We start from the raw sequence: 24,016 nt of genomic DNA, 5'->3' as shown, positions 1-24,016 counted from the left end.
GATGTCGGATGTAGCGTGTTATAGAGAGACATAAGACTCGGGATACACCAACTACCATGATATTAGATGTTTTGAAATTTCATGATGAAGCAGCATCGAGCAGTTTTGAGGGATAACCACAGCACTATCCAACCCATGTTTCGCCGTCTAATGATCCACTCCCATCAGAGTCAAAAGAATCAAGCCCTCCATCCCCCCCCCCCCCCCCCCCCCCCCCTTTTTTTTTAGACAGAGTAGTCCATCTTCCTATCGCCAATGACGCCCCAAAACTCCTCCACGAGCTCCCTCTGCCCGGCCGGCGCCCCCCTGACGGCGAGATAGACCCTCTCATCCACGGCCGGATTCCACTCTCCCGGGTTGCCGCTCACCATGATGCCGCCCGCCTCCTCGAGGATGCACCAGCCCGCGCAGACATCCCACGCCCAGCACCCGCCCTCCCAATACGCATCCATCTGGCCCGCCGCCACAGCCGCGATATTCAGCGCCGCAGAGCCCAACGACCGCAGCGAATGGACCATTGCGCCGCCGGTCTCCCTTGTAGCGGCCAACTTCTTGAAGACGTCCGTCTTGAGGTCGTAGTTGGGGCCGTCGCGGCTGGAGCCCCATTCCACGGCGACGAGGGCATTGGACAAGCCCGCGAGCGGACGCGGGGATGCGGCGAGGGGGAGCTTCTGCGGCGCGGAACCCTTGATGCGGGTCATGTATGCGCCGTGGGACTTGATTGCTGTGAAGAGGAGGTCTTGGTAGGGGTTGTAGATGATGCCTATGACGGGTTTGCGGTGGAGGGCGAGGCCGAGGGATATGCATGCGTTGGGGAAGGAGTGGACAAAGTTTGTTGTTCCTTGCAATGATATTAGCTGTTGTATATATATAAGGGGCTTTACATACCATCGATGGGGTCGACGATAAAGGTCGGTTCGGGGCCGATTTTCGTGCCGGGCTTGTACGTCTCCTCGCCCATGAAGGAAAAGTCGGGGTAGGCGGCCTTGAGGCGGGACGAGACCATTTTCTCGACGGCCTGGTCGACTTCTGTGACGATGTCGACGGCTAATTATATATAATATGTGAGAAAAGCATGGTCAGTTGGATTCCACGGAGAATTGGTTCAAAAGTGCGTGAGGTGTGTGTATATGTCGTGTTTGGGAATAGAGAGGGAGGGAGAGAGAGAGAGAGAGAGAGAGAGAGAGAGACGCACAGTTGAGCTTTGTTCCCGTGCCAATGTCTGCCGGGTTCGCAGAGAGAATGGTGCGGCCGGCTTCGTAGGCGACGAGGACCATTTCGTCGTGGATTGCTTGGAGGTTGATGTCTGCCATTGTTGGGGATTTGGTATGCAGTCTTGTGTTTGTCTTTTCTTTTTTGTTTCTTTCACCGCTCCTGTTTTTCGTATCTTGTCCCTGTTTGAGATTCTGCTTTCAAATACGGTAATGATAAGGCAATGGTTCAATTGATGTATGAGAATTGAAATTGAAAATGAAGGGTGAGAATGAGACTGAGTGAGAGGAAAAAGAGTGGTGAGATGCAAAAAGGACGGGGAGGTGACATGTGTTAAGGTAAGGAGGGGTCCCGCCGCCATTGTGGGAACTAGAGGGGCAAGAAGCAGCAGCAGCTTATTTGGAGGGAATGACGCTGGTGACGTGGAGCCGCGGCTGGACTGGGAGCTTCTTCTTTTGCCTCGACGATTCGAGGTTATGTCAACACTCCCGGTATTCTCGATAATTTACATGGAGACTTACATATTCAAGCGGAGGAATTGGATATGAGAAGAAATAATGTGATTGCATGGCGTTGAATTGTAGAAGACCCTCTTCATTCCTTGTATGTACAGTTGCAGACCTCCCGATTCACCAAATCAACAAATGTACATGAGAAGACGGAAACGAAAACAGAAAAACAAATCATAACAACAGAGACGGAGGAAAAGACAGCCTCCAGAGTATCGTATCGTGACATACATCATACCACAAACATTTTTCCTCATAAACAAAGGCAAGCCACCGTCCGAACACGCAGCCCATTTTGTTTCCCTTTTTGTTCCCGTTACCGACCTCCATCCTCCCTTTTCCACGCCCATCATCGCCACGTCTGCCTCGTCAACTCAGATGTTTTCCCTAAACATCGACCTCCTATCGGCAAGGCTGCTGCCAGCACTGCCCGGTCGATCCCCGGGCCTGTACGAAGCCGCGTCCATGGGCCGCGGACTGACACCCCTGAGGCTCGCCTGCGCATCGTCATCGAAAGGGTTCACGCGCCCAGCTCCGACGCCCGCCGCCGTCGCCGCTCCCGCATCTCTGCTCGGCCGTCGCCCCCGCTCGAGATCCTCGTCATACGCCGCGTGGGCCGTCGTCGTCGTCCCTCCTGGAGCGCCCAGCCTGCCGCCGCCGCCGCCGCCGTAGCTGGCGCCCGTGTACTCGGTGTGGCCGCCCAGCTCCTGCTCGTAGTAGCCGTATCCATCAGCCTCGTTGCCCACGCGCGAGTCCCAGGCGTCGTCCGGGTCCAGCGGGCCAAAGCCGCGGTTGCCCGGCGGGCCGTGCGACGACTGCTCGTAGGCGCCCGCGGCCGATCGGTCGTTGCGGTGCTTAAACTTGCGCACCACGTCGTTGAACCAGCCGACGATGCCGCCGCGCGCCGGTCGTGGCGGTCCGTAGGGCGTGTCTGCTTTGTGCCAGGGCAGATACGACGAGAGACTCGGTGGTGGAAGCTGTAGTTGCGTCGAGGCGCACACGGTTAGTTCAGCCTTGTCAACTTCATGACGCGATCCGACATGGAGAATCGCTGTTCCCTGATAACGATTGCGCCGCCGCAGCTCCCGACAACCATGTCATTGCGACCCGTCCAAGTATTTGCAATGCGGTAGTAGGGAGACGAGACGCAAAGGTAACCGCAGAGCAGAGAGAAACTCACCCCCAGTCTCCGCGCGCGCAGCTGCGTGAATACGACCCATCCAGCCGCCGCGACGACCAGAATCACCACAATCGCAATGACGATGCCTCCCGCCGTCGACACCATGGTCTGTGTTGCTGCTGCTCGTACGTCTAGTCGCCTCTGCGAACTTGTGTCTTTCTATCCACCCCCGTTGAAGGCCGACGAATAGACGGATCAAGTGCAACTCGTCGAAAAGGTGGAAAGTAGATAGGTAGGTAGACCAGCAGGCGAGCGGTGAATCTGACCAATTCTTCGACAAGCTGCTCACTCGGTTCTGCGCCGGTTGGTTTATTGTTCAGTCGTCGTTGTCGCCTAGTTCGCAGCAGCGCGCATAATCCGAAAATGGGGAGAAGAGGAAAGAAGAAAAGGCGGGAAATGGATGCTGCAGATGTTGTTGTTGTTTTGGGGTGACGAGGCTTTGCCAATTGACGGGCGGTTGACAATGACGGACAGCCGGACTGACTGACCAGCACCTCCAGCGCACGGACTCGCTCGAGCTGCTGCTGCTGCTGCTGCTGCTGCTGCTGCTGCTGACGTCGAGCGGCTTCCGCTTCGGCTTCTGAGGGGCCGCCTTATCGCTGCCTGTCTTATCAGCGCCCCCATGTATCCGTACTTGTACTCGGTACCCTGGCCCTGGGCTACAGAGAAGGCTTCTCGCTGGTTCTGGAGACTTTTGCGATTCTAGTGCTGGGCTGAGCTGCTCATCTATGTAAGTCGAGCTCACCTCAAGTCATCAGCCTTCAGTCAGCAGTGCCCTCTCCACCACTATAAATAATTACGCCAGCTTCGACGAGCAATTCAGGGATCAGCATAAGCCGTCAATGCCAGAGTAAGCTCTTCAGCCGCCCGCACGGCCAAGTTGCCGAATCAAGTCTACATTAGACCAGTCAAAGCAGCATCAAATAGTGTCAATGGCAGCGTGTGATAAGGAGAGCATTTGTATTAAGTCCGCAAGGGACGGCCTACCGAGAACACTGAGAGGCATCAACCCAGACCAGGTTCCAGATCCCTCTTGCAGAGATAACCACAGATAACATGACTTACAAACCACACATGGCGAGAACAACAGCCTCAGATCCTTCCTCACCATTGACGTCGCCAATATATCCCAGTTTTCCCTCTCCGACGCAAGCCAACAGAACGGGGCTTTCACCAGGTTTGTGTACATTTTCTGCTCCGAACACGAGAGACTCAAGGACGGAATGTTTATTTGTCACATACCAAGCATCCGAAGGCTTTGCGTGTTTGAGAAATACAGCCTTTTGGCTGTACTCTGGGAGAAGCTTCGAAGCCAAGTCAGCCCCAATCGCCTGGCGATTTAACACCAGCGTCGTTCGTTGGTATGCCCCTTCTTCCCAGTCCAAGCCTGCTCTGGCAAAGAAAGGCTTGATACTCAATGGTTTGACGAAGCATGGAAAGTGGCCCATACACACAGCGGTGCCACCTTGTCGTACATACTGCAGCACTGCATCCCACACGGGTGCATGTTCCCTCAAGGTGAGAGCCTCGTCGGTGACAAGAACAGCGGCTGGTCGTGGTTCTTCCCGGAGCATATGTATAGCTTCTACTCCATCCTCAACCCGCTGAAACGGCGAGCCCGCTCGTAGTTTGCCGAGGAGCGATTCGTACATTGAATCGAAAAAGGACAGGCGATTAAGAGACACAGCGAGGACTCGTGGTTTCGCGTTTGCAGCCATCTTCTTGCTTCCGGATGCTTGATCAAGAGGTTTGATTGCGAGGTATCGGAGCAGCGTGCTTGCAACAATCATGTCCGCCCGGGATTCTTCATCAAGCGCTTGATTCGCCAGCGCATCAGCTTCCTTGTTGTCGTCTCGCGGCACCAGCCAGAACTTGAAAGTCATGCCCCCATCGTCACCATCCGTCATGTCATCCAGGAGCTCTTGAATCTCTTCCAGGACCTCAAAATGAGCCACCCTCCTGCCCTGCGAATTCATCCCACCATTCTCGATCCAATTATGGATCCACGATGAAAAGGTCTTGACGAGATACGATGAGTCCGTTCTGATATGATAGTGCACCAACGAATGGTCATCGGAGACGTTATAACGGATGATGTCCAGCGCTTGCGAAAGAGCTTCAATTTCAGCCCGAGTGCTTGTCTGCGGGAGAGTGGCGTCCAAGGCGTCGCTTGCATTGAGCATGGACTGCGGTCCGAAGTAGACACCCCAGGCGGCCCGGGCTGAGGGCGTTCCGTTGCCGCGACAAGCTCCGTCAATAGACACGACAACGGTGCGGCTGTCTACGCTCATCTGGCCAGTGTAAGGGTTCATTTCTCGAAGCTGGCGAACCTCTTTGTGGGGATTGTAGACGATGAGTTGGTCCGCAGGGACATGGCGATGTGCGCGACTGTTTTGCGGATCGAAGATGCGCTGGGGTTCCTCGTCATGCTCCTCGTAGAACAGCCCGATGTATCCCGTTGAGACAGCCATTGTACGAAGTGAGCTGTTTGGATTTGCAAGTTGGCTGATGGGATGATGTTTGAGCGACGGTTGTCTCTGGGCTTTTATATGCTGAGGGCATCCATGCCCTAGACGCTCTTCTGTTCCTGCCATTCCCTCGCAGTGCCAACTGCCTCCTCATCTGTTCACGTGTCCATTGATGGGCAGCAACTTACTCTTCAGGTTCGGCGCTCTTGCCTTCTCCTGGATCAGTATCTAGGGTGCCTTCCCGACGATCTGTTTTGCAAGCACAACAACATGAAGGAGCGACGGAAATCCATGAAGCACCGCCTGTTGTTACTGCCCGTACTGTGATTGTTTCAGCGCTTCAATAGGAGGAACGATTGCGAGATCTCCACATTTAATAGAAGCATCGTCTGACACTCACGAACTTTGAAGATGTGGAAAGTTCAAGGGGGGACTGCTAGTCATCGTTCTTGATATTCGAAGCCCGTAGCTCTCCCTCTGCGGAATCCCTACTTAGAGCAGATCATGCTGTGTAGACGGCCTATTGGCTGGGTGGAATGGTAAAGCATTCCCACGATGTCTCTCTGTTGCTCGATCTTCCATTGTAGGACGGGTTCGGTGTTGTCGTGAGGTTCACTGATGTCAGGGGTGAACAGGCACTTCCAGCATTGTAGACATCAAATGGGCATCATTTGAACTAGGTACCTACTAGGTAGTAAATGTTGGCAAGCAATCGAACGTGGTGGTATTTGATATGTACATGTATGGAGCATCTCCTTGCTATGCAGTCTCCGCCTTATAACGCTATACTTGGTAGGAAGCAACTGATAATGTAAATGCTGAGCTGTCAAACATGATCCCAATGAGGTTCAATAAGCAACATGAAGTCCCACAACGCCGAGCCCGGTCCCTTAGACTGTACAAGTCTTTTACCGTCATGCCATTTGCTTTGACGCGCCATGACATTGACTTTCATGTACCTACTGTAGGTAAGTTCTGAATCTAAATCTTGTTCTTCGCATTGTAATCACCCCTCAGCCCTCAAAGGACACTGATTCCACAGCCCTCCGCCGCGCACAAACGTCAGGCTATCAATAAAAGCACCCAGCTTGCACCGCCCCAGTCGATCCGAGTTGCACGTCCGCATCGGCACCACGCGGTCGTTGAGGATGATCCGCACCAGCGGCTCGTTCGAGCCGCTGCACTGCATCTTCTCCACGTACATGCGGGCACCAAACGGCACGACCCACGACGCGGAGAAGCCGTGAAGCTTCTTGGGAGACAGCTTGTACTTGAGCGGCAGATCCCTGGTCGAGTTGAACATGCCCAGGGCCGCAAAGATGGAAGACATGGTGTTGTCGTGCGAAAAGTCGGCGTACAGCTTGGCGTCGAGGGGGAACGTCTCGGGTGAAGAGTCGAGCGTCGTGTTCGTCGTCGTCGCATCGTGCACAGGCTCGCCCGTCAGCCTGGCAATCAGCTCGTTGCTGAATCCAACCCCCTGAGACGGGCCCATCGGGTTGCCCTTCCCATACCCGTACCACTTGTCCAGAGACTGAAAGTAGTCGTAGCTAGTCCACTCGTCCGCGGAAAAGAGCCTGCAAAAGTCCGACGGCACGCTCGTATTGGCCACCGTGGTGAATGGGCACAGGTCCATCATGTAGACGGTCTCGATCAGCGTCAGGTTGGCGCCAGGCAGCTTGCTGTTGAGCCTCCTGTTGATCGCAGGCCCGAAGACGCCAAGCCAGACCTTCTGGTTCAAATCCCTGATTTCAGATGCCGGGCCTTCTTCAAAGGCAGGGCACGCTCCATGGTTCAGAGTGTTGTTATATGCCTCGTCCTCGGGAATGACCAGAACATCATTGGTTGCGTTTAAAGCGTCGCGGTGCTGAGCTTCGTAGTACCCCTCGAGGAACCTCTGTGCCGACAGAACCACTCGCTCCGACCCAGAGGCTCGCACGAAGGGTTCGGAATCAGAGGCTAGGCCGTGGTACCGCTCGAAGAAGGCCTTTCCAGAGTCCACCATCTGCTGCTCACCAAAGGGGGTCAAATCGTCGGCGCCAAGTGTGTACGTATAGTCCTTGAGGAACTCGAATCCCTTGCCGTAATCCTCGACGCTGCTCTGAATGCGCGCAATCATCTCTTGGTAGACTTCCGTCTTCTTTTGCGTCGGGAACCGCGCTCCATGGCGGGACAAGACTTGCGCAAAAGTCAAACTGCAGCTCGCCGGGATGGAAGCGTCAATGGTGGAGGGGACTGAGAAGACGGGTGAGTATTGGCCCCAGATCTGCGAAACGTCTTCTGTGCAATTGCCGACGACTTCGCAAGTCGACGAGGGCTTAGACCGGCTTTGACATGAAGCCAAGTTAGCATCCTTCACTCACCCTTCTGCGTCCTTGATTGAGGGTTCATATGCATACCCGAGTGAGGCCATGGTCAGCAAGATGGCAAAGAGCGCCATGCCGCCGAGCGACATCTTGATCAGTCTAGTCTGTCCCTGAGACGCAGCAAAGTGTGCAGGTTCCCCGGCAGGCTGTCTTTGAGTTGAACCTCGTCGATCAAACTGCCGATGCCGCCGAGGCTCTCGTTCAGACTCCAGGTCGGGGACGGCGCTGTATTTGTATGCATCTCGCGAGGCCGCGCCTCGGATCGCGGCCACGATTCTGGCCACAGGCATGGTTCTGAGGTGTCAGTTACCGCATGTGAGCTCTGCTCTGCTTTTCCTCAGCAAGAGGTGACGCAAAGGTCCCCCTCTCTCTCGCTCTCGCTCTCTATCAGACTATCTCTCTCCAGGTTGAGGGCAGGCCGTCAGTAAGCCGCGAAATGTATAGCAGGAGGAGAAACGTGCGATGAGATGCGGCCGTAGATTGGACGATACGGCAGCAACAGCCCGTGTGAATCAATCACCCTTGTTTTATGGATTCAGCTCATTGTCGACCTCATATACGGAGATGCAGAGCAGAGAGGGGGCGGAATGCGACGCTTCGTCCTCTGACAAGTTGGTTGGATCCGTCGGGAATGGCTGCGCTTGGCTGAAGCTTGGCTGAGGCTTCGATTCAGCGCACAGATGGTAGGGAGAAGTGATGAGTAAGCATTGCGTAGCTTAAGAGGTCTGATGAGGTAATACAGCACTACCAATCAGGTTACATGAATTGGTACCAAGTCCCTCAAGGTTCTCAGCAGTGACAACCTCAAAGTCAGCTTTTGGGAGATGCAGGGTAAGTCTCTCAATCATATTACTATGAGCTGCACCTGCAGACAACCCCATTCTTTGTTTTCTCCCAAAATTGCGACAATGAAGGCTTGTCCTGATCAGTGATTCAAGTACATATACTAGTAGTAAAATAGGTAGTCAGTCTAACCATGTGAGAACTGAAAAGGAATCCATGCATTACTAGGGCGTGCAACGCCAATGCAGCACTGCCCAGCCCAAAAGGCACCGCATCGGCATTTGGAGACATTGGGCACTAAGACGCATGAATTCACCGATTTTGTGAGATCGTTGGTCCATGGTCAGTCATGTCACCTCGCTTATACGCAAGAAGGTCTTCTTCTGATATCCCTTGTCTCGTCAATCATTATTCAACGGCAAAAAGACGGAGATCTCGGTATTCTCGATGTACTACGACATTGAATCACATGCCCTCCACACCCAGAGTAGCATCTCCTCCACACCAAGGGATTCGTGCTCATTATTAGTATACTGGTATTCGCATTACCTCCTCTATTGAAACGATTTCCCCCCTTCGATGACCGCCCAAGTGACTGCCTGGACGTCACTCAGCTGCATCCGTCACTTGTCATCTTTGGTGGTAGTATAACCCATGGGGAGTCAAGGCCCGTCCCCTTCTATTCCCAGTCCAGCCCAACCCAGCCTGATATGCCAGACGTGCCCTGTCCATCAAGCCTCCATTTGATCCACGCCGTCTATAAGATGTGATCCAGCACATGCATGATATGTGTAGTAATAGTATGTATATACATTAGTCGTAGTAATTCCACAGTTACTGTATGTACGAGGCCAGCGCCTTGTCATATTGCGACGCCGACATTCACCGCAGCGGGGCCAGCAGCGTTGTTCATACCAAAAGTGGCCCGTCTGTCAATGAAGACGTCCTCGTCTTCCTCTCTCTCGTTCTTGGACGGGGTGCTTCGCGGCGACCAGGCCGACGGCACAGTACGGCCCTCGTCGTTTGTCGACCAAGTAGACAACGTATCAAATGTTTCGGTGCTCTGCCTGAGTGGCCGCCTAGGCGGTGTTACACACTGGTAGAACCCTTCGCTTCCTTTGATTGGACGCGGAACGTTTGTGACAGAGTCTAGGCTCTGCTTGCGGGCGCGGTCTGGATCCGGGAACAACCAGGTCGAGACTCGCGAAAATGACTTCTTTTTCCGTAGCGGTGGCCGTAGCACGAGGGGCAATGGCGGGGGAGGAGGAGGAGGAGGCGGGGAAGACTGCTGCGCTCGCCTCGAATGTGAAAACTGCCGAATGCTGTCGAGCGTTTCCTCGTACGCCTCCAGCTGGCTAATGTGGACAGACGCTGTCACGGGCCCCGTGTTGGGCAGTGACACCTCTGTGTTCAGGCGCTCAGCGAATGACGGCGCCGCTGGTGGGAGCGCAGGAATCACCGGGACTTCCGCCGTTTCTGCATGATTACCGCATAAGTCGGGGAACCGTGTAGGATGAGAAAAGGCACAAAGCTGCAGTCTGTAAGCTTACCGGGGATGGTGCGAGCCATGGAGTGGGCTGTTGATGGTCTGCTCGCGGTGTAGAGGCTCTGTCGCTCGATGATGTCGTTGATCTTTCTCTGCAGTTGTTCCACTTCATTCATGGCAGAGGCCACTCGCTCTTTGATCGTCTCCATGTCGGACGAGGTGTAAGCCCGAGGGCGAGTCTGCTTGTCGGAAGCGAGGTGCAGCGGCGACACCTCTGGGCTGCGCGACGTCGGAGGAGCAGCGACATTTTTGCGAGGAATGTGAAATGACGGCGATGGAGTATGTCTTTGATGACAAGGAGAGGAGTCATCGCGAAAGGGCCTTCCCGGAAGATGCACCAGAGATGGCGGCGTCATCTCGCTCGGAAAGTCGAAATCGGGGAGCATCGGCGACAGCTCCTTTCCCGGACTCAAGACGCTCAGCTGCAACGGCTCAAAGGGAGTCTCGGGCGTATCCGGCGTCAGAGGACTCTCCCAGGGCCGCGACGGGCGCTGAGCAGGAAACGGGAACTGGAAAGAGCCGGAATCGACATGTCTGAATTCAAACGGAGCTGAAATCTGTAGCTGCGGCCTTGTACCGTCCCTCTGCGCCCTGCCTCTGGATGAAAAGCCCGGCTGGCTGGATGAGAATGTCCGCTGCACTTTTTGCCTCCAGCTAGGCCGGGGAAGCTCAACCTCAGGGACCGCCATTGGGGGCGGATGGGATATCGGCTGGTCGCTGATGATGCGGATGTGACGGTTGTTGTCGCCTGGCGCCTATAAGTAAGTGAAGAGCTCTCAGACATTGCTTGGGGTATATCAACACCAAATGCAGCGAGAGGGAGAGAACGGGTGGGGAAATAAAGCACACGGAATCGAATACAAATATATCGAAACCACCACATACGTCGCTCGGGTCTCTCGTCGAGGCGAAAGGCAAACGGTTCCCAGCACGTGAGACAAGAGAAGCATGACGCATACGCTTCCCCAAAGACGCCCGTCGAAGCTTTCATGCTGTGGAGAGAAGAAGCAGCCTCATTGCCGACTGGGCCGGCAGATACGCTTTTAAAGCAAGGTGAGGCGAGGTGAGGTAAGGGAGGAGAAGCGAATGACAAGACCGCCCAGCGAGCCCCGATGACATAAAGACAAAAAGGAAATAAGCATTAAAAAAAGATCAGAGTAGATCCGGCAACATCGACTGGAAATGTTCAAATCGGAGGGCCGGGTGAGCTCGTAAATACTACTTCGCATCTGCAATAGCGCAGCTCACCCGACCTGGCCATGGACAGACCAGAACTTTGACTGGAGCCATCATCCGCGCTCGGTTCGCCCTTGTTCGCCTGCGTGTGAGTGGGTGAGTGGGTGTGTGTGTGAGTGTGAGTGTGTGTGAGTGTCTGTCTTGTGTGTCTTGTCTAGTCTTGTCTTCCATGTCAGTCTGCCCTTGTTTCTTTTCTCAGCATCAGCACCAGCACCAGCAGCCAGCAGCCAGTGCCAGAGGAGATGAACACGCCTCGACAACGGGCTAGACACGACGGCCCAGTCAGTGGCGGCTGAGCAGCGACGATGGTGAGCCAACAGGGCCGCCACGGTGATAGGCTGGGCCGCAGAGGCGACCGGCCAGTCGGCGCGTAGAAGCCATGGATGCGGATGGCTGGCGCTACCCACAAGATTGCAGGATCCACAGACGGCGTCAGACGGCCGGGCTGGCACAGCGAGTCGATGTCTTGCATTCGCCACGGCTTCATTCGTGGCTTTGCTCCAGATGGCCCGAGGAGGGGTCGCGTGGGCGGCCGGCATTGGCCAGCTGCTGGCATGCCCTCGGGTTCCCCTGGGGCCTGGCGACGACGATTCGCTCGCTGCCAGAGGGCTGACGGTTGGAGTTTGTTTGGGGTGTCCTTGTCTCGAGGGGAACAACCTGGTGCGTGTTTCGGCTCCGGGCGCAAGCAGACAAGAGGAACAGACAGACAGACAGACAGACAGACAAGGCGAGGCCCTCGATGCGGTGCGATGCGGTGCGATGCGAAACCTGCCCGTCAGATCAGTGCCTCGTCTCGTCTGCCGTCTCAGCGCCACGCAGCCGAATCTTGCCTCGTCCAGGACCCTCGTTTTGCTTCTTTGGGCCGTCGCAGCTCGATTGGCGCGCGCGCTTCTCTCGTTTCTCATTTCCCGCTTCGTCTCTCGCTTCGTTTCTTCTGTGCTTGCCGTCCGTCAGTCAGAGCAGACACGCCCAATCAAGCGGTCCCTCAATCACATAACCTGGAACAGTCCGTCGTTGCGGTTTCCTCAGACTTCTTCCCAGAAGGACCCTCCACTGTCCGAACGGTGTTCCTATCTTTAGCACCGCTTCTGGTGATGATCATGATGACATGCTGTGTGCTGTCTGTCTTACTAGACAGAGTCAACGCCAGAGATGATGATGGTGTGGGCAGCGTCGTGACGGCTTGACTCGAGAAACGACCACCTGACGCCCAATGGACGATGGACCGGCACGCAACAAGTAATACTGGACGCTCTGTGAGCTGCTGCGGCCAGTGGCGTGGAGAGAAAGACGCAGACGAGACCCAACAGGAACTGAGGATACGAGCGAAGCCATCATGCATGTCTCAGTTTCTTCCACCCTCTCCGGGGGCACCGCACCTATGCGAGGCCTGGCATGGGTGTGATTGTGATGCCGTCTGGATCATTCATGCACGGCCCTGTTTCTTTGTCTCTCTTCTTTTCCTTGAATTCTGTCTTTTGATGTCTTTGTGTCTTTTCTTTTTGGTCTTCTTCCTGTTTTCTTGTGGTTTTCCAACTTGGAGCTTAAAATAGGTAGGTAGGTAATTTGATGGTGCGCATTACAGCCACTAATAGAAGCCATGCCCTGTGCATGTGAGATCTGTGCCTGTCTAAAAGTAGTAGTAAGCAATCGGTGGCTCACAGGGCCGTCAGAGTGGCTTGAGTGGCTTGACGTGGATTCAGGTGCGTCAGAATGCTACGTACCTTCTTTAGCAGAGCGAAGAGTCCAATCCACTCCACCAGACAATTCCGCAGAACAGCCGAGAGTGGGTACTTGCGATAAGCTTGCTGGTCTTGCCTTATCGTGGAAGCATCCGAGGCGGTAAGACCCGGCAGTATCTCAAAATATCTACACTTCCGCGACGACAATTGCATGCAAATCGCCAGCAGCAGCAGGACGAAGTCGCCGAGGGTCTTGCAAAATGGGCAAACGAGCTTCCATTGACGCCGACGGAGCTGCCGCGTTCCGCAAGCGCCAGAAAATCACACACGATGTTCCCATTGGAGAGGACGTGAGCTCTGGGGAGCAGCTGCGCGGGCTGCTCGCGTTCGACCAGGACATGCGCAAAGCAAGACATGGTGGGTTTGAACCCCCTTCAACAGGCTCTACGGCATTTACGTGCCAATCAGTCGTGCTAATTTCTTCTGAACAGGTCTGCAGTCCTTCAAACGACTTCTCGATAGCATAGCTTCCGGCGAGGGCGATCGATCCGCGAGTCTCGCCATTCTCCGGGAATATCTTGAACTGGTCAAGCCAAGGCTCGAGGGCGAGGACGCCGTCTACCTGAGTGACATCATGGAGATGTGGTCCTTTGCCGCCCAGACGAACGAAGGCGGCGTCATGTCCTCTGCGGCCGTTGTTCTCGCCCTCGTGCTCAATGTCGTCTCGGATTCGCTGGAGCTCGTCAAGCATGGACTGGGCATTTGCCAAACGCTCCTCCAAGAGCGTCAGCTCAAGTCAATATCGAAGAATTTGTCCTCGGACAAGACGAAGGGCTTCATCATATCACCCACGCTGCGATTGCTCCGCGAAGCCGTGTCCCTCGACGGAGGCGCCTACGCAAGACGGATAGTTCGCGCCAAGACTTACACTTTTGCGTCCCTCGGCAGGAACCTGGAGATTGGAAGCACCGTTGAGAACCCTGAAGATGCTCGGAAGGCTTCCGTGAGGACAAATGCTGTTCGGTTCTTCCTGAGCTGCCTCAAGTATCTGCACTCTGACGGCCGAAAGGAGTTGCTCTTACAGAAGGAGCTGCTATCACATCTGACATTCCTGATCAAGAGTGATCCGCCATCTCTTGTCGTGGAGATTCTGGACAGCTTACGAACCCATGTGCTAGCGGACAGCAAGATCTCACGAGACGTCAAGTTCAAATGTTTCAATACCAAGACGTTGATGCGGATACTGGCTCTCTACAGCTACTCCAACAGCACAGAGCCGGAGAGCGAAGTCGACCGGGTTAGCGAAAAGGCCCATCAGTTTCTCATGTACGTCTGCACCAACCCGGTTGCCGGCATCCTATATCCCTCCACCGGCCTTTATCCCAAGGAGACAAATGAGGAGTTTTCGGTCCAGCTTGCCAAGCAGAAGAGCGCAGCACACAGCAATCTGGCCAAGGACGACTCGTACCGCGACGGCGTCCCCGTCTTCAACTTTGTTCTGTCCGAGTTTGCGTCGAAGCTGCGTCCCTGGTCCAGCATGAAGCACAGCCAGCTGTTGACTGCGATGTTCGAAGCGGCCCCGGAACTTATCGCAAACTACTTTTTCAACAACCAGTCATTCACGTTTGAGCCCAAATTGACCATGACCTGGATCGGATATGCTTCGTTCCTGTTCGATACGATGAAGATCCCGCTCCCCCCTTCGTTCGGCGACAAGACACGCTTCGCTGTCGGCCCTCCTCCCACAAACATCCTCTTGGATAACATTCTACCACTCCCGCTGAACCAAAAGGTCATGGTCCGGTGCCTCTCGCCCAACTCGAACCTGACATCCTTCTTTGCGACAAGAATGCTCATCGAAGCGCTCGAGAAGCTGTCGGTAGCCATGAAGCTGCACCGAGAAGGCTTTCGAGCAACAGACACTCGATGGGCCGAGGCCGCTCGAAAGCTCATCGATGCCTTCTGCAGACGCATCCCGGACATGAAGGAGATTGTGCGCAGCTACAAGGGCATCGCCAGCGAGAACACGCTGCACAAGGCCATGGCCAGCAGGCTGCTTCTCCTGTACTACGAGATGATCCCGCAGGTGGCTCTGGCTGCAAACTTTGACGTCTCGCCCTTCTTCGTCAACGTCCTCCGCAGCTTGCAGAGCAACGGCTCCGACGAGCAGAAGCACGACGGGTTCCGCCAAATGGAGCTGGAGAACCTGGTGTCGATCGCCAGCTACTCTCCCGGCATGCGATGGTTTGCCAGGATCGAGGTTCTCAGCGGCAAGGGCCAGTCATCGCCCTTTACTACTCTCCTCAGACTACTATCCAGCAGTGACCGAAGCGCACCTCTTGATCAGCTAAAGAGGGTGCTTGCAGACGTTGCCGTGGAGAACCAGCTCGTCTCGGCGGCTACCAGGCTAAACCCTCTTCTTCAAGCCATTGCGCTGAGCATCGACGAGAACAGCTCAGAGGACATGGACAAGATCTGGTCCTTCTTGGACAACTGCATCAGCCGCTGTGCCACGTCGCCAATCAAATACCTAGAGGTGCTCGAGAGCTATCTCACGGACAGCGACGGCGACGTGCAAGAAAAGGTCAACGCCCGCAGCTTCAATCTGCTCGCCGTTGCCATAGCAGAACAGCTGCCCTACGTCATCAAATCTGCGGATGCCCCTGAACGCGCCTCGCTATCAAGCTTCATCTCTCTCTACTTTAGCGCGCTGTACAAGAAGAAGAAGGGCAGCGATGCCCTGGAAAGCGTCTACGCCAAGATTGAAGAGTGCTTCTCTTCTAATTCCGTCAAGCTCGCAAAGCTAGGGTCGCGCAAGTTGCCCAAGGCGTCACGTAGCGGCACCCAGGAAGACGAAGACGATGATGATCAAGAAGAGCATGATAACAGCTCCCAGCAAAAGGAAACCGGGCTCACTCAGGAGCAGCTCGAAGAGGCGCTGCACATTCCCTTCACGAGCCCGGAAGACACAGGAGCGCTCCTGAAATGGCACACCAAAGCCGTCGAGGACCTCATCGAAGACGGCCTCATCACGAACCTCATCCGCCTCCTCGCATCAGAACACACCAGCATCCGCAAGGAGGCGCTCACAAACCTCCTCAAGATGGCCGCCAAAATCGACGAATCCTCCTACGAAGAGAAGAAGCAAGTCTGGCTCCTCCTCTCCGAGCTCGCGGAATCCTCCCGACCGCAAGTAGACAGCGGGCCCGTCCCATCCGCCTTCATCGCCTTCTCCATCCACGCGCTCGAGGTCCTCAAGAACCCGCTCCACCCTCTCTACCCCAAAATCAACAGCTTCCTCACGCGCAGCCCCGTCTGGTCCCCCGAGAAGCTGCCCCTCGCACACGACATCCTCCACGGCGAACCCTCCGAGGACGACAAGTACTACACCGAACTCGCCTGGTTCCTGGCGTACGTGCTCGACGCCCTCCAGACCCCCTTTGACCTCGGCGTGTTCCACAAGAAGCGCTGGCTCGAGAAGATTCTCGCCCTGGGCAGCAACCCCTATCTGCGGACGAATCTGCGCCTCCGAGTCCTGAGGATCGTCTACCGCGCTACGTGCATCGAGTCCGGCAGCACGACGCTCATCACGCGGTTCGGCTTGTTGACGTGGCTGGATGCCCAGCGCGCCGCATGTGGGAACCCCGACGAGGCGGCTCTCTACGAGGCGCTCATGAGCCGCGCATGGAACACCTGTGACCAGGCGAGGGTCCGGGCCTGGAGCAAGGGCGGTGTGGAAAAGCTGCTGGCGAAGAACAAGACGAAGAAGACGCAGTGAGAAGCGGGAGGTGGTAAGGATACCTATACGATGGTGTGAACGGGACCTGGCTTTTTGATCATGCAATATTGGATGAAAGATACCCTAAAGTCTGGAGGAAGCGGTGAGAGTACAGCTTGACGGGAGCAGTCAATCCAGCCGAGACTGCCATCAAGTCTATGGATTCGAATGAAGCTCTTTTCTTTTTTTCTTCGTTTCTTTTTCACCTCTCCAGTTCAGGCTGCAATGCAATGTATGGTTAGACATGTATATAGTTATGTGTATTACAATTGTTTATCATAATTTGTACTTACATACCATGTTGATTGAATCAATTGAGCCGCGTAGACCACCTCCCTACCTAATAGTCATAGGTACTCAGGTATTGTGAGTGAAGATCAACTCCATCAACGCCAAAATTGGAGGCTACAGCATCGTCTCAGTCCATCTATACCCTTGCAGCACATCACGATCAAACTACAAGCACTGGGTTTTCAGGGGCATAGAGTGACTGCAAAAGACTTGTATTCGCTTACTCAAAACTCCAGATTTAACAATGCAAAATCATACCTGTTACACTACTCATTCCTCGTCCATCTATCCTTGAGCACGCCATTAATGATGAAAATCCGTTAGGTACATTCACGCTCGTCCTCCTCATACTTTCGATGAAAAGCCATGCTCCGTCAGCCCTAAGGCAACACGACCCAGACATCATGTCCCGCTCGAACCCCCTCTCTTCCTCCCAAGATTAATGCATGCTTGTCGGTAAACGCGCGTAAACCCAGATAGGGAGCGGCCCAGGCGGCCGAGAAAACAGAAATTAATAAGATAATACCCAAAATTCAAGAGGGAAGAAAGGGGGATGTAAGCCGCTTTGAGATTAAACAAGGCTATGAGTGAGCTGGACGTCGGCGTCCTTTTTTCCGCTCCCGTCTTCTTCTAGAGTTGACCAGAGAGGAGAGCTTCGGTGGCTGTAGCACAAGACATGTTAGCAAAACATCCGCGATCGATTCGAAGGAATGTCTGTCAGAGGGTCAAGGGAGAGAAAACATACCACTATTGATGTAGGCTCTCTTCGCGTCCAGCGGGACGTCGAAGCGGCGCTCCAGTTCTTGCTTGATCCCCTTCTTGGTGACGGTCATCAGATCCGCCGTTTTGAGGATCTCGCGAATCTCCGCCAGGATGGCATCGTCGCTCGGAAGGCCAACCATGTCCTCTGGGGAGAAGAACTGCGATCCGCCATACTGGCTCATGCGGTTCATCTCGGACGGAGCCATGGACATGCGCGACATGTTGCGTGTCTCGTACGGCTGACCGTGACCTGTCTGGATGAAGCCCGTCGTCGAGGCGGGGCGGCTGGGGTACGCATACTCTGACATGGCGCCGTGAGCCTTAGTACCGTAGCTGAAGCCAGAGACCTCGGAGCGAGTGTCGTCTCGCGAGGTCTGCGTCTCCCAGAGCTCGGCCTGGTACTCTTCCCACTTCTTCTTCGGGATCGAAGAGGGGTCGAATTTGCCCTCGTCCGAGATGAGCACCTTCTTGCCGTCCTCACCGGCAACCACACGGGTGTTACCCCAGGCGAAGTCGTCCATGTGCCAGAAAGCATACAGGGGCAGACCAAAGCTGAAGACCGGGATGGCGATGACGTAGAGAATCATCCAGCCCACCATCTCCCACTTGCGACGCAGGATGAAGATGATGGCCTGCAGACCGTAGATGGCACCGAGCAGGATAAAGGCCGTCACGGGCACCACGTTCGGATTCTGTACCACGCGCACTATCAGGTACACAATGTAGGCGACGGTGACCGGCTGGACAACGGTACTCAGCAAGTCGACAAAGACGACAAAACGCATGCTGAAGCAGCAGAAACCGCACAGCTGAGACAGGGGGATCAGCTCAATCAGGTTGTGCACGGTAGAGTTGATCCAACGACGTCGCTGAGAGAGGAAGACGGCCCAGGAATCAGGAGCAATAGTCCACGCGTGGGCGGTGAAGATGTACTTGGTCTTGTACTTGGAGTGGAACTTAAGCAGCAGCGTCGTCAAGAAACGATCCTCACCCAGATGAAGCAGGTTCTTCATGTGCAGCGTGTCGACTCGGATGGTGGAGTACGCCTCGACGACCTCCTTGCTCACGAAAAGGGGCTTACCACTCTCCGCAGCGCGGATACGGTACATGGAGAAACAACCGGGCAGACAGGTGACGGAGCCGAACAGACTCTCAAAGGCCTTGGACAGGTTGTGGGAAATGTAGTACTCGTACACCTGGATCATGGTGATGAAAGACCCCTTGGCGTTAGTCAGGGCCGTTTCACCACACACGGCAATGATGTTGGTGTCGTTGATAAGAGCGGCAACCATGCGAGTGGCGGAATCGGGAGCGACCACGGTATCGGCATCAATCTGGAACATGAACTCGTAGAAGGCCGGGTTCACGCCAATGATGTTTCGGATCTGGTGGTACATCTCCAGCTCCAACGGGCTCATGGGCAGGTTGTAGTGCACTCGGTTGAGGAAGCGCATAATGACCATCTGAGAGTCTCGCTTACCACGGTTACCCGGGCGAGAGACCTCGGAAGGCTTGCCAATCTTGACAATGACCAGGAAGGGGACAATGTGGCCCTGGACCTCGTAGAGGCCTGAGTAAACCTTGCCCATGTTGTGCTGCTTCAAACCTTCGCCGAGCGACTCGAAGCTGAGCGGCTCCGGATCCACGGACTCGGACACGCCGAGAATGTCCAGGACAATTCTCGGTGTCGGCCTGTCGTTGCCTTGACCAATGATCATACCGTCACAGACCACCACCAGCAGCTTGCGCTTGTCGTCGTACCTCATTCTAGCAGCCGAATCGATGGCACGGCGCAGGGACTCCTCGTCTTCAGTGTACGCGGGAATCTGACACATGATGAATTTGTCGAGGTCCTCGGGGGCGTTCTTTCCACCAAACTGCAGCGCGGCGAAGAACTTGAATCCGATGACCGAGGCCAGCAGAATCGAGATGGCGAGCACCAGATATTCGGCGAACTGGCAGCGGACAGAGTTTCGGGTGTCAACGTCACCAACGTAGAATAGGTTGTCCAAGCAGCGCTGCATGCGTGACTTGCCGGTGGCGTCGAGTCTGATGGTTTTCCAGTACTTTGAGATGTCTTGGCCAGGGTTCAGCTGGAACAGAGATGTCACAGCCGGATCCATGAAGTCGGTCAGGGAATTGTTGGACGGGACTTTCTTGCCAACAGGAGCCCGCAAGTGGCGGCCTCCGGCAAGATACGTTGTCATGTCGTAGACCTTGCCGTTCAAGATGGCGATGTTCTGCGACTTCTTTGTGCCCAGAGACTTGACGTACTTGGCGGTGTAGCCGATGTTGCCCTTCTTGAAGTTGGACTTGAGGTACACCATCTGCTCGTAGAACCAGTCGGGTCTGCTATCGTTGGTGAAGTAGCGGAAGTCGTGGAACTTGCTGTTTACGTCTTGTGAGTTGAGTAGAACAGGCGATCCGGTAAAGTTTGTCGTCTTGTAATCCAATGTCACGGTCGGGTCGATTGCGCCGTCGACGCCGTCGCAGAGGGCAGACACCTGGACGGGGAAGAGGTTGGTGATGTCCTGGCCGGCATAGCTCAAGAGCGTCTGCTGCTTCAGATACGAAGGGTAGTGGGACGGGATGAAGGCCCCCAAGTCCAACACAACACCGCGAATGGCCACGTACGCGCCGTCGCTCTTTGCCTTGCCGTTAAAAGAGGAGAGCTCTGCGGCGCTGTACACGTGCTGGGTAGGGCAAATGAGCATGGGGAAGACCACGATGAAGAAAGCGGCGACCAAGCAAAAGAACCAGATGAGAAAGTTGATGGCGAGCTTCTCGCGCCAGGCGATGCGCACGTCCTTACGGGGCATTCGTCCTATCAGCCGGATGAGGAAATCGGGGACAAACCATGTGAGGGCATAGACAATGAACAGCCAGCGCCTGCGGCTAGGGCTGTCCTTGTACTCTTCGACCTCGACCAGGGCCTTTTCATTGCCTCTCTCGGCCATCTGCTCGCGTGTCTCGAGGTTCTTGAACATGTCACCAGCGCCAAACGCCGAAGCGCCCGCCTCGGAGCGCGCATCTTCCGCGACGAAATATCCGCTCTTGCCCTTCTCGCCGTAGCCCAGGGGAGTGTGTCCGGCAGACAAGAGACGCTCCTTAGAAGCACCAAAGGTGTTGTGATCGCCAGGTGTGAGGCCGTCTCCTCCCTCGCTGTCGAAGGCTGACATGGGCCCGCGGGCAGACGCACCGCTGGAGAAGGACAGCTGGGCGATCTCCAACCAGCAACGCTCGCTCAGGAAGACACCAGTGGCACCGACAGAAACCTCGTTGCGGGGCCAGTGCCTCTCCTCGATGGCAGCCTCTGCTCGCTCACGCTCGCTGCCCACAAGCATGGTCTCGCTGTTTGCCATGCCCAAGAACTCTCCGAAAGGAATAAACAGACTGAAGTCAGCCGAGCGTAGACGCTGGCTGATCTCGGCAATGCCAAACGTCTGCACCTGCGTCCGAACACACTTACTGTCGAACTGGTTGGCGATGCGGCGGTCATTGGGCTTGAGACAGAAGAAGAAGTAGGCATTGGTGTTGGGGTCGGTGACGGCTTTCTGGACGTTGTCGAGAGATGCGAGGAACTGCCCAGAAGCTCCCTGTTCGGACCCTGGCCTGGCCGACGCTCCTCGCTGCTTAGTCTCGCGAGAGTCGCTGTCCTGCGAGAGCTGGTCAAAGTTATCCTGCGTCTGGCGGCGGGCTGCGGGATTGGGCCTGTTGGGACGGGCGCCCTTGCGCACCATGACGCTGGGGGCGCGCATGGGCTTTGAGCTGATGGTTGCCTGCATCACAGTTGTCTTCTCCTGGGGGTGGGTGACGGTCTGCAGAGCTTCCTGGCCGAAGAGCTTGGCCACGAAGTCAGACTTGGTGCTGTTCATCACGTTCATGATGTCTCCCGAGATGATCTCGCCGTTCTCCTCAATCAAGCCCCTGACGGGATACTCGACTTCTCCAGCAAAGTGCTTGACCGTGAAGCTTGCAGACAGGTTTTCCGTGTGGAAGTTGCTGCCCGGGAGCTTGGAGGTCGCGGAGGCGACTTCGATGGCCGGGTTCTTGCCTTCAAAGCGCTTGCGCAGGGCCTCCAGAAGCTGCATGTCAGTCCTGTTGCGGCGTGTTTGGTCATCGAGAATGCTCAGAAGGCCGTTGCCAGGCTTCAACAGACCCTTGACAGCATCAGAGTTGTCAAAGTAACTGGTCGCAGAGACCGTGACTTCCTCCGTCTCCAGCATTTCAGCTTTGCGGTCGAAAAAGTTGCGGAGCGTCATGTTGTAGATCGCTTCGTTGGCGGCATTAGCGAGGAGCTGATCCAGAGCCGAGCCCGTGGAAGCAGACTGGACAAAACCAGGAAAATCAACAATGGAGACGGTGTTGGCAATGTTCTCCTCCGGGGCGCAGAGGCGCTGGTTCATGTTTTCGACGATCCAGGCGACCAAGAGACTGTAGAGCGTCCTGGCCAGCTCATTGGCGTGAGCACGGGCACCCTTGGGGTCGAGCATGACGGTGACGCGCTCCTTGTGAATCATCTTGGTCTTGTAGCCCAGCGTGGTCTGGAGATCAGACGCGCTGATACCGAGGAAAGCAGCAATGATGGCGAGCACATCCTTGTTCTTGACCGCAGTGTAGGTGGTGCCTCCCTCGTGAGAGAAGCCACCACTGTCATCCCCCGTGGCGCTCGTGCTGCTGGTCGTCTCGAACTCCAGCTGTCCGATGTGGAGGACAGTAGCCAGAATCTGGCAGATCTCGGCAATGTCGTTCTTGGGGAACTCGAGCTTCCTCATGGCTGTCTTGAAGAGCTGGAAGCCTTCGGCGTCGTTGATGCCGACCTTGAGCTGGGTCGGGTGCCCAAGGAACTTCCACCTCTTGCTGCCATTGTCGCTGTCGAATCCCAGGTGACTCCTCTCTGCGTCGCTCGTTCCAGCGACCAGGTAGTAGAGAATGTGGAAATTGCGCTCGCCCGTCGGGACGTCGGTGATTCTGCTCCTCTCCAACCGATGGTCGAGGACTTTACCACCGATGAGGATGGGGCTTGTTGAGGCCGACGTGTCGTATTGCAGCTCGAAGAACAGACCGGCTCGGGAAGCAATCGGAGTCGTCGCCGTCTTTGTCGTAGTGAGTGCGTCGAAGACATATGCTGCAAGAGAGAGCTTGTTGGATAAGGGGGTCGATGACTTCTTAAGCAGAGCCGTGAGATAATGGTTCCGGATGGTCGACTTTCCCGCACCGGATTCTCCCCTAGAAGCGCAGGCACGTTAGTCTCATTGCAGGAATGACACGCGCGTCTTCGCTCGAAAGGATGTAGGGTCAAAGCCATCATGATTGTCAAATTCGCTGCACAAGCGCATGTTTTCTTTAGAGGGCAGAGGGAAAACAGAGAGAGAAGTGCACATGCTGGGATAGGCAAGTCGAATAGAAACAAACATCCCAGATGAAGGACGAAGAAGAAGCAGGAGGGAAGTAGATGGATGGAGTGCGGGCTCGCCAGATTGACTTACAGAAACACAACAGCTTGGTTTTCAGACCGGTGGCCGAGACGCAGATATGAACGCTCAGCTACGTCCTCGGCCGCAGCCATGGAACTGCCTTCCTTGCCGCCATCTGGTCCCTTGGTCGACGTCGTATAGGAGTTGACGCAGACGACGCCATGGGACGACAGATAGGTTGCCTGGATCTGCGTGTGGAATCGACTCGCGAGATGGGCCGTTATCTGCGTGTCCGACTGGGAGTGAGCAGGCAGTTGAGGAAGCGAGTGCTGCGTATGTGCTCCTCCACTGCCGGTCCCCAGCGGTAGGCTCATCCCGAAGGACTACCTGTGAGCCTCAGTATCGCGGCGGTTGCTGCCACCTGCTCGGTGCAGGCGCACGGAGTATGGTATGCTGGTAGATGCTGGAGCGGTATAGCACTGCTATCACTCCGTAGAGATGCCGTCGGGTTGCGTGATGCGGATAAGAGGAATCCGTGGTGTTTTCGTCCCAGATGATGCGCGACGGACTGCTATGGATGGCTCTGGTAAAGAAGTTCGAGTGGTGAGGTTGGTTATTTTTTTTTTCTCGGCCGCGAGCTGCACACATGCCCGGAAAGGGGCTGTACCGTAGGTAGGTGTCCTAGGGGCTCACTAGGTAGGTGCCTACTCGGGTTGCTAAGGCGCTGCACTTCAGTTGGATCCAATGGATACTAGATAGATAATACGGGCAGTAAACAGCCGGTGCGGT

The 24,016-nt window shown here is 55.4% G+C and overlaps 7 protein-coding genes across 7 annotated transcripts; 1 reads left to right on the top strand and 6 right to left on the bottom strand.

Moving 5' to 3' along the window:
• Positions 1 to 224: 224 nt before the first annotated feature.
• TRIREDRAFT_63006 (uncharacterized protein) lies at positions 225 to 1,313 on the bottom strand (the record flags this gene model as incomplete). Its single annotated transcript, XM_006965897.1, has 3 exons — positions 225 to 841; positions 889 to 1,047; positions 1,196 to 1,313. The coding sequence occupies 3 exons, from the start codon at positions 1,311 to 1,313 to the stop codon at positions 225 to 227; spliced, it is 894 nt and encodes a 297-aa protein (XP_006965959.1).
• A 782-nt stretch (positions 1,314 to 2,095) lies between these two features.
• Positions 2,096 to 3,261, bottom strand: TRIREDRAFT_122178 (uncharacterized protein; the record flags this gene model as incomplete). Its single annotated transcript, XM_006965896.1, has 2 exons — positions 2,902 to 3,261; positions 2,096 to 2,698 (listed from the first exon to the last, which is right to left on the bottom strand). The coding sequence occupies exons 1-2, from the start codon at positions 3,004 to 3,006 to the stop codon at positions 2,096 to 2,098; spliced, it is 708 nt and encodes a 235-aa protein (XP_006965958.1). The 5' UTR covers positions 3,007 to 3,261.
• Positions 3,235 to 5,372, bottom strand: TRIREDRAFT_108046 (uncharacterized protein; the record flags this gene model as incomplete). The annotated part of the gene is made up of 4 exons (XM_006965895.1): positions 3,235 to 3,592; positions 3,967 to 4,068; positions 4,144 to 4,188; positions 4,381 to 5,372. 4 exons carry the CDS (start codon positions 5,370 to 5,372, stop codon positions 3,235 to 3,237), a joined length of 1,497 nt encoding a protein of 498 aa, XP_006965957.1.
• Positions 5,373 to 6,321: 949 nt separating this feature from the next.
• TRIREDRAFT_71566 (histidine acid phosphatase) lies at positions 6,322 to 8,328 on the bottom strand. Its single transcript, XM_006965894.1, has 2 exons — positions 7,766 to 8,328; positions 6,322 to 7,693 (listed from the first exon to the last, which is right to left on the bottom strand). Exons 1-2 carry the CDS (start codon positions 7,819 to 7,821, stop codon positions 6,376 to 6,378), a joined length of 1,374 nt encoding a protein of 457 aa, XP_006965956.1. The 5' UTR covers positions 7,822 to 8,328; the 3' UTR covers positions 6,322 to 6,375.
• Positions 8,329 to 9,377: 1,049 nt separating this feature from the next.
• Positions 9,378 to 11,052, bottom strand: TRIREDRAFT_122176 (uncharacterized protein; the record flags this gene model as incomplete). The annotated part of the gene is made up of 3 exons (XM_006965893.1): positions 9,378 to 9,991; positions 10,066 to 10,809; positions 10,947 to 11,052. The coding sequence occupies 3 exons, from the start codon at positions 11,050 to 11,052 to the stop codon at positions 9,378 to 9,380; spliced, it is 1,464 nt and encodes a 487-aa protein (XP_006965955.1).
• A 2,187-nt stretch (positions 11,053 to 13,239) lies between these two features.
• TRIREDRAFT_122175 (uncharacterized protein) lies at positions 13,240 to 17,057 on the top strand (the record flags this gene model as incomplete). Its single annotated transcript, XM_006966008.1, has 2 exons — positions 13,240 to 13,396; positions 13,471 to 17,057. 2 exons carry the CDS (start codon positions 13,240 to 13,242, stop codon positions 16,755 to 16,757), a joined length of 3,444 nt encoding a protein of 1,147 aa, XP_006966070.1. The 3' UTR covers positions 16,758 to 17,057.
• Positions 17,058 to 17,327: 270 nt separating this feature from the next.
• TRIREDRAFT_122172 (glycosyltransferase family 2, chitin synthase) lies at positions 17,328 to 23,853 on the bottom strand. The gene is made up of 3 exons (XM_006965892.1): positions 23,300 to 23,853; positions 17,794 to 23,039; positions 17,328 to 17,710 (listed from the first exon to the last, which is right to left on the bottom strand). The coding sequence occupies exons 1-3, from the start codon at positions 23,599 to 23,601 to the stop codon at positions 17,679 to 17,681; spliced, it is 5,580 nt and encodes a 1,859-aa protein (XP_006965954.1). The 5' UTR covers positions 23,602 to 23,853; the 3' UTR covers positions 17,328 to 17,678.
• Positions 23,854 to 24,016: the final 163 nt, after the last annotated feature.

Source organism: Trichoderma reesei, assembly GCF_000167675.1.
Source record: "Trichoderma reesei QM6a unplaced genomic scaffold TRIREscaffold_11, whole genome shotgun sequence".
Classification (NCBI taxonomy): domain Eukaryota; kingdom Fungi; phylum Ascomycota; class Sordariomycetes; order Hypocreales; family Hypocreaceae; genus Trichoderma; species Trichoderma reesei.
The sequence above is the reverse complement of the archived record's forward strand: the minus strand, read 5'-3'. Positions and strand labels throughout refer to the sequence as shown.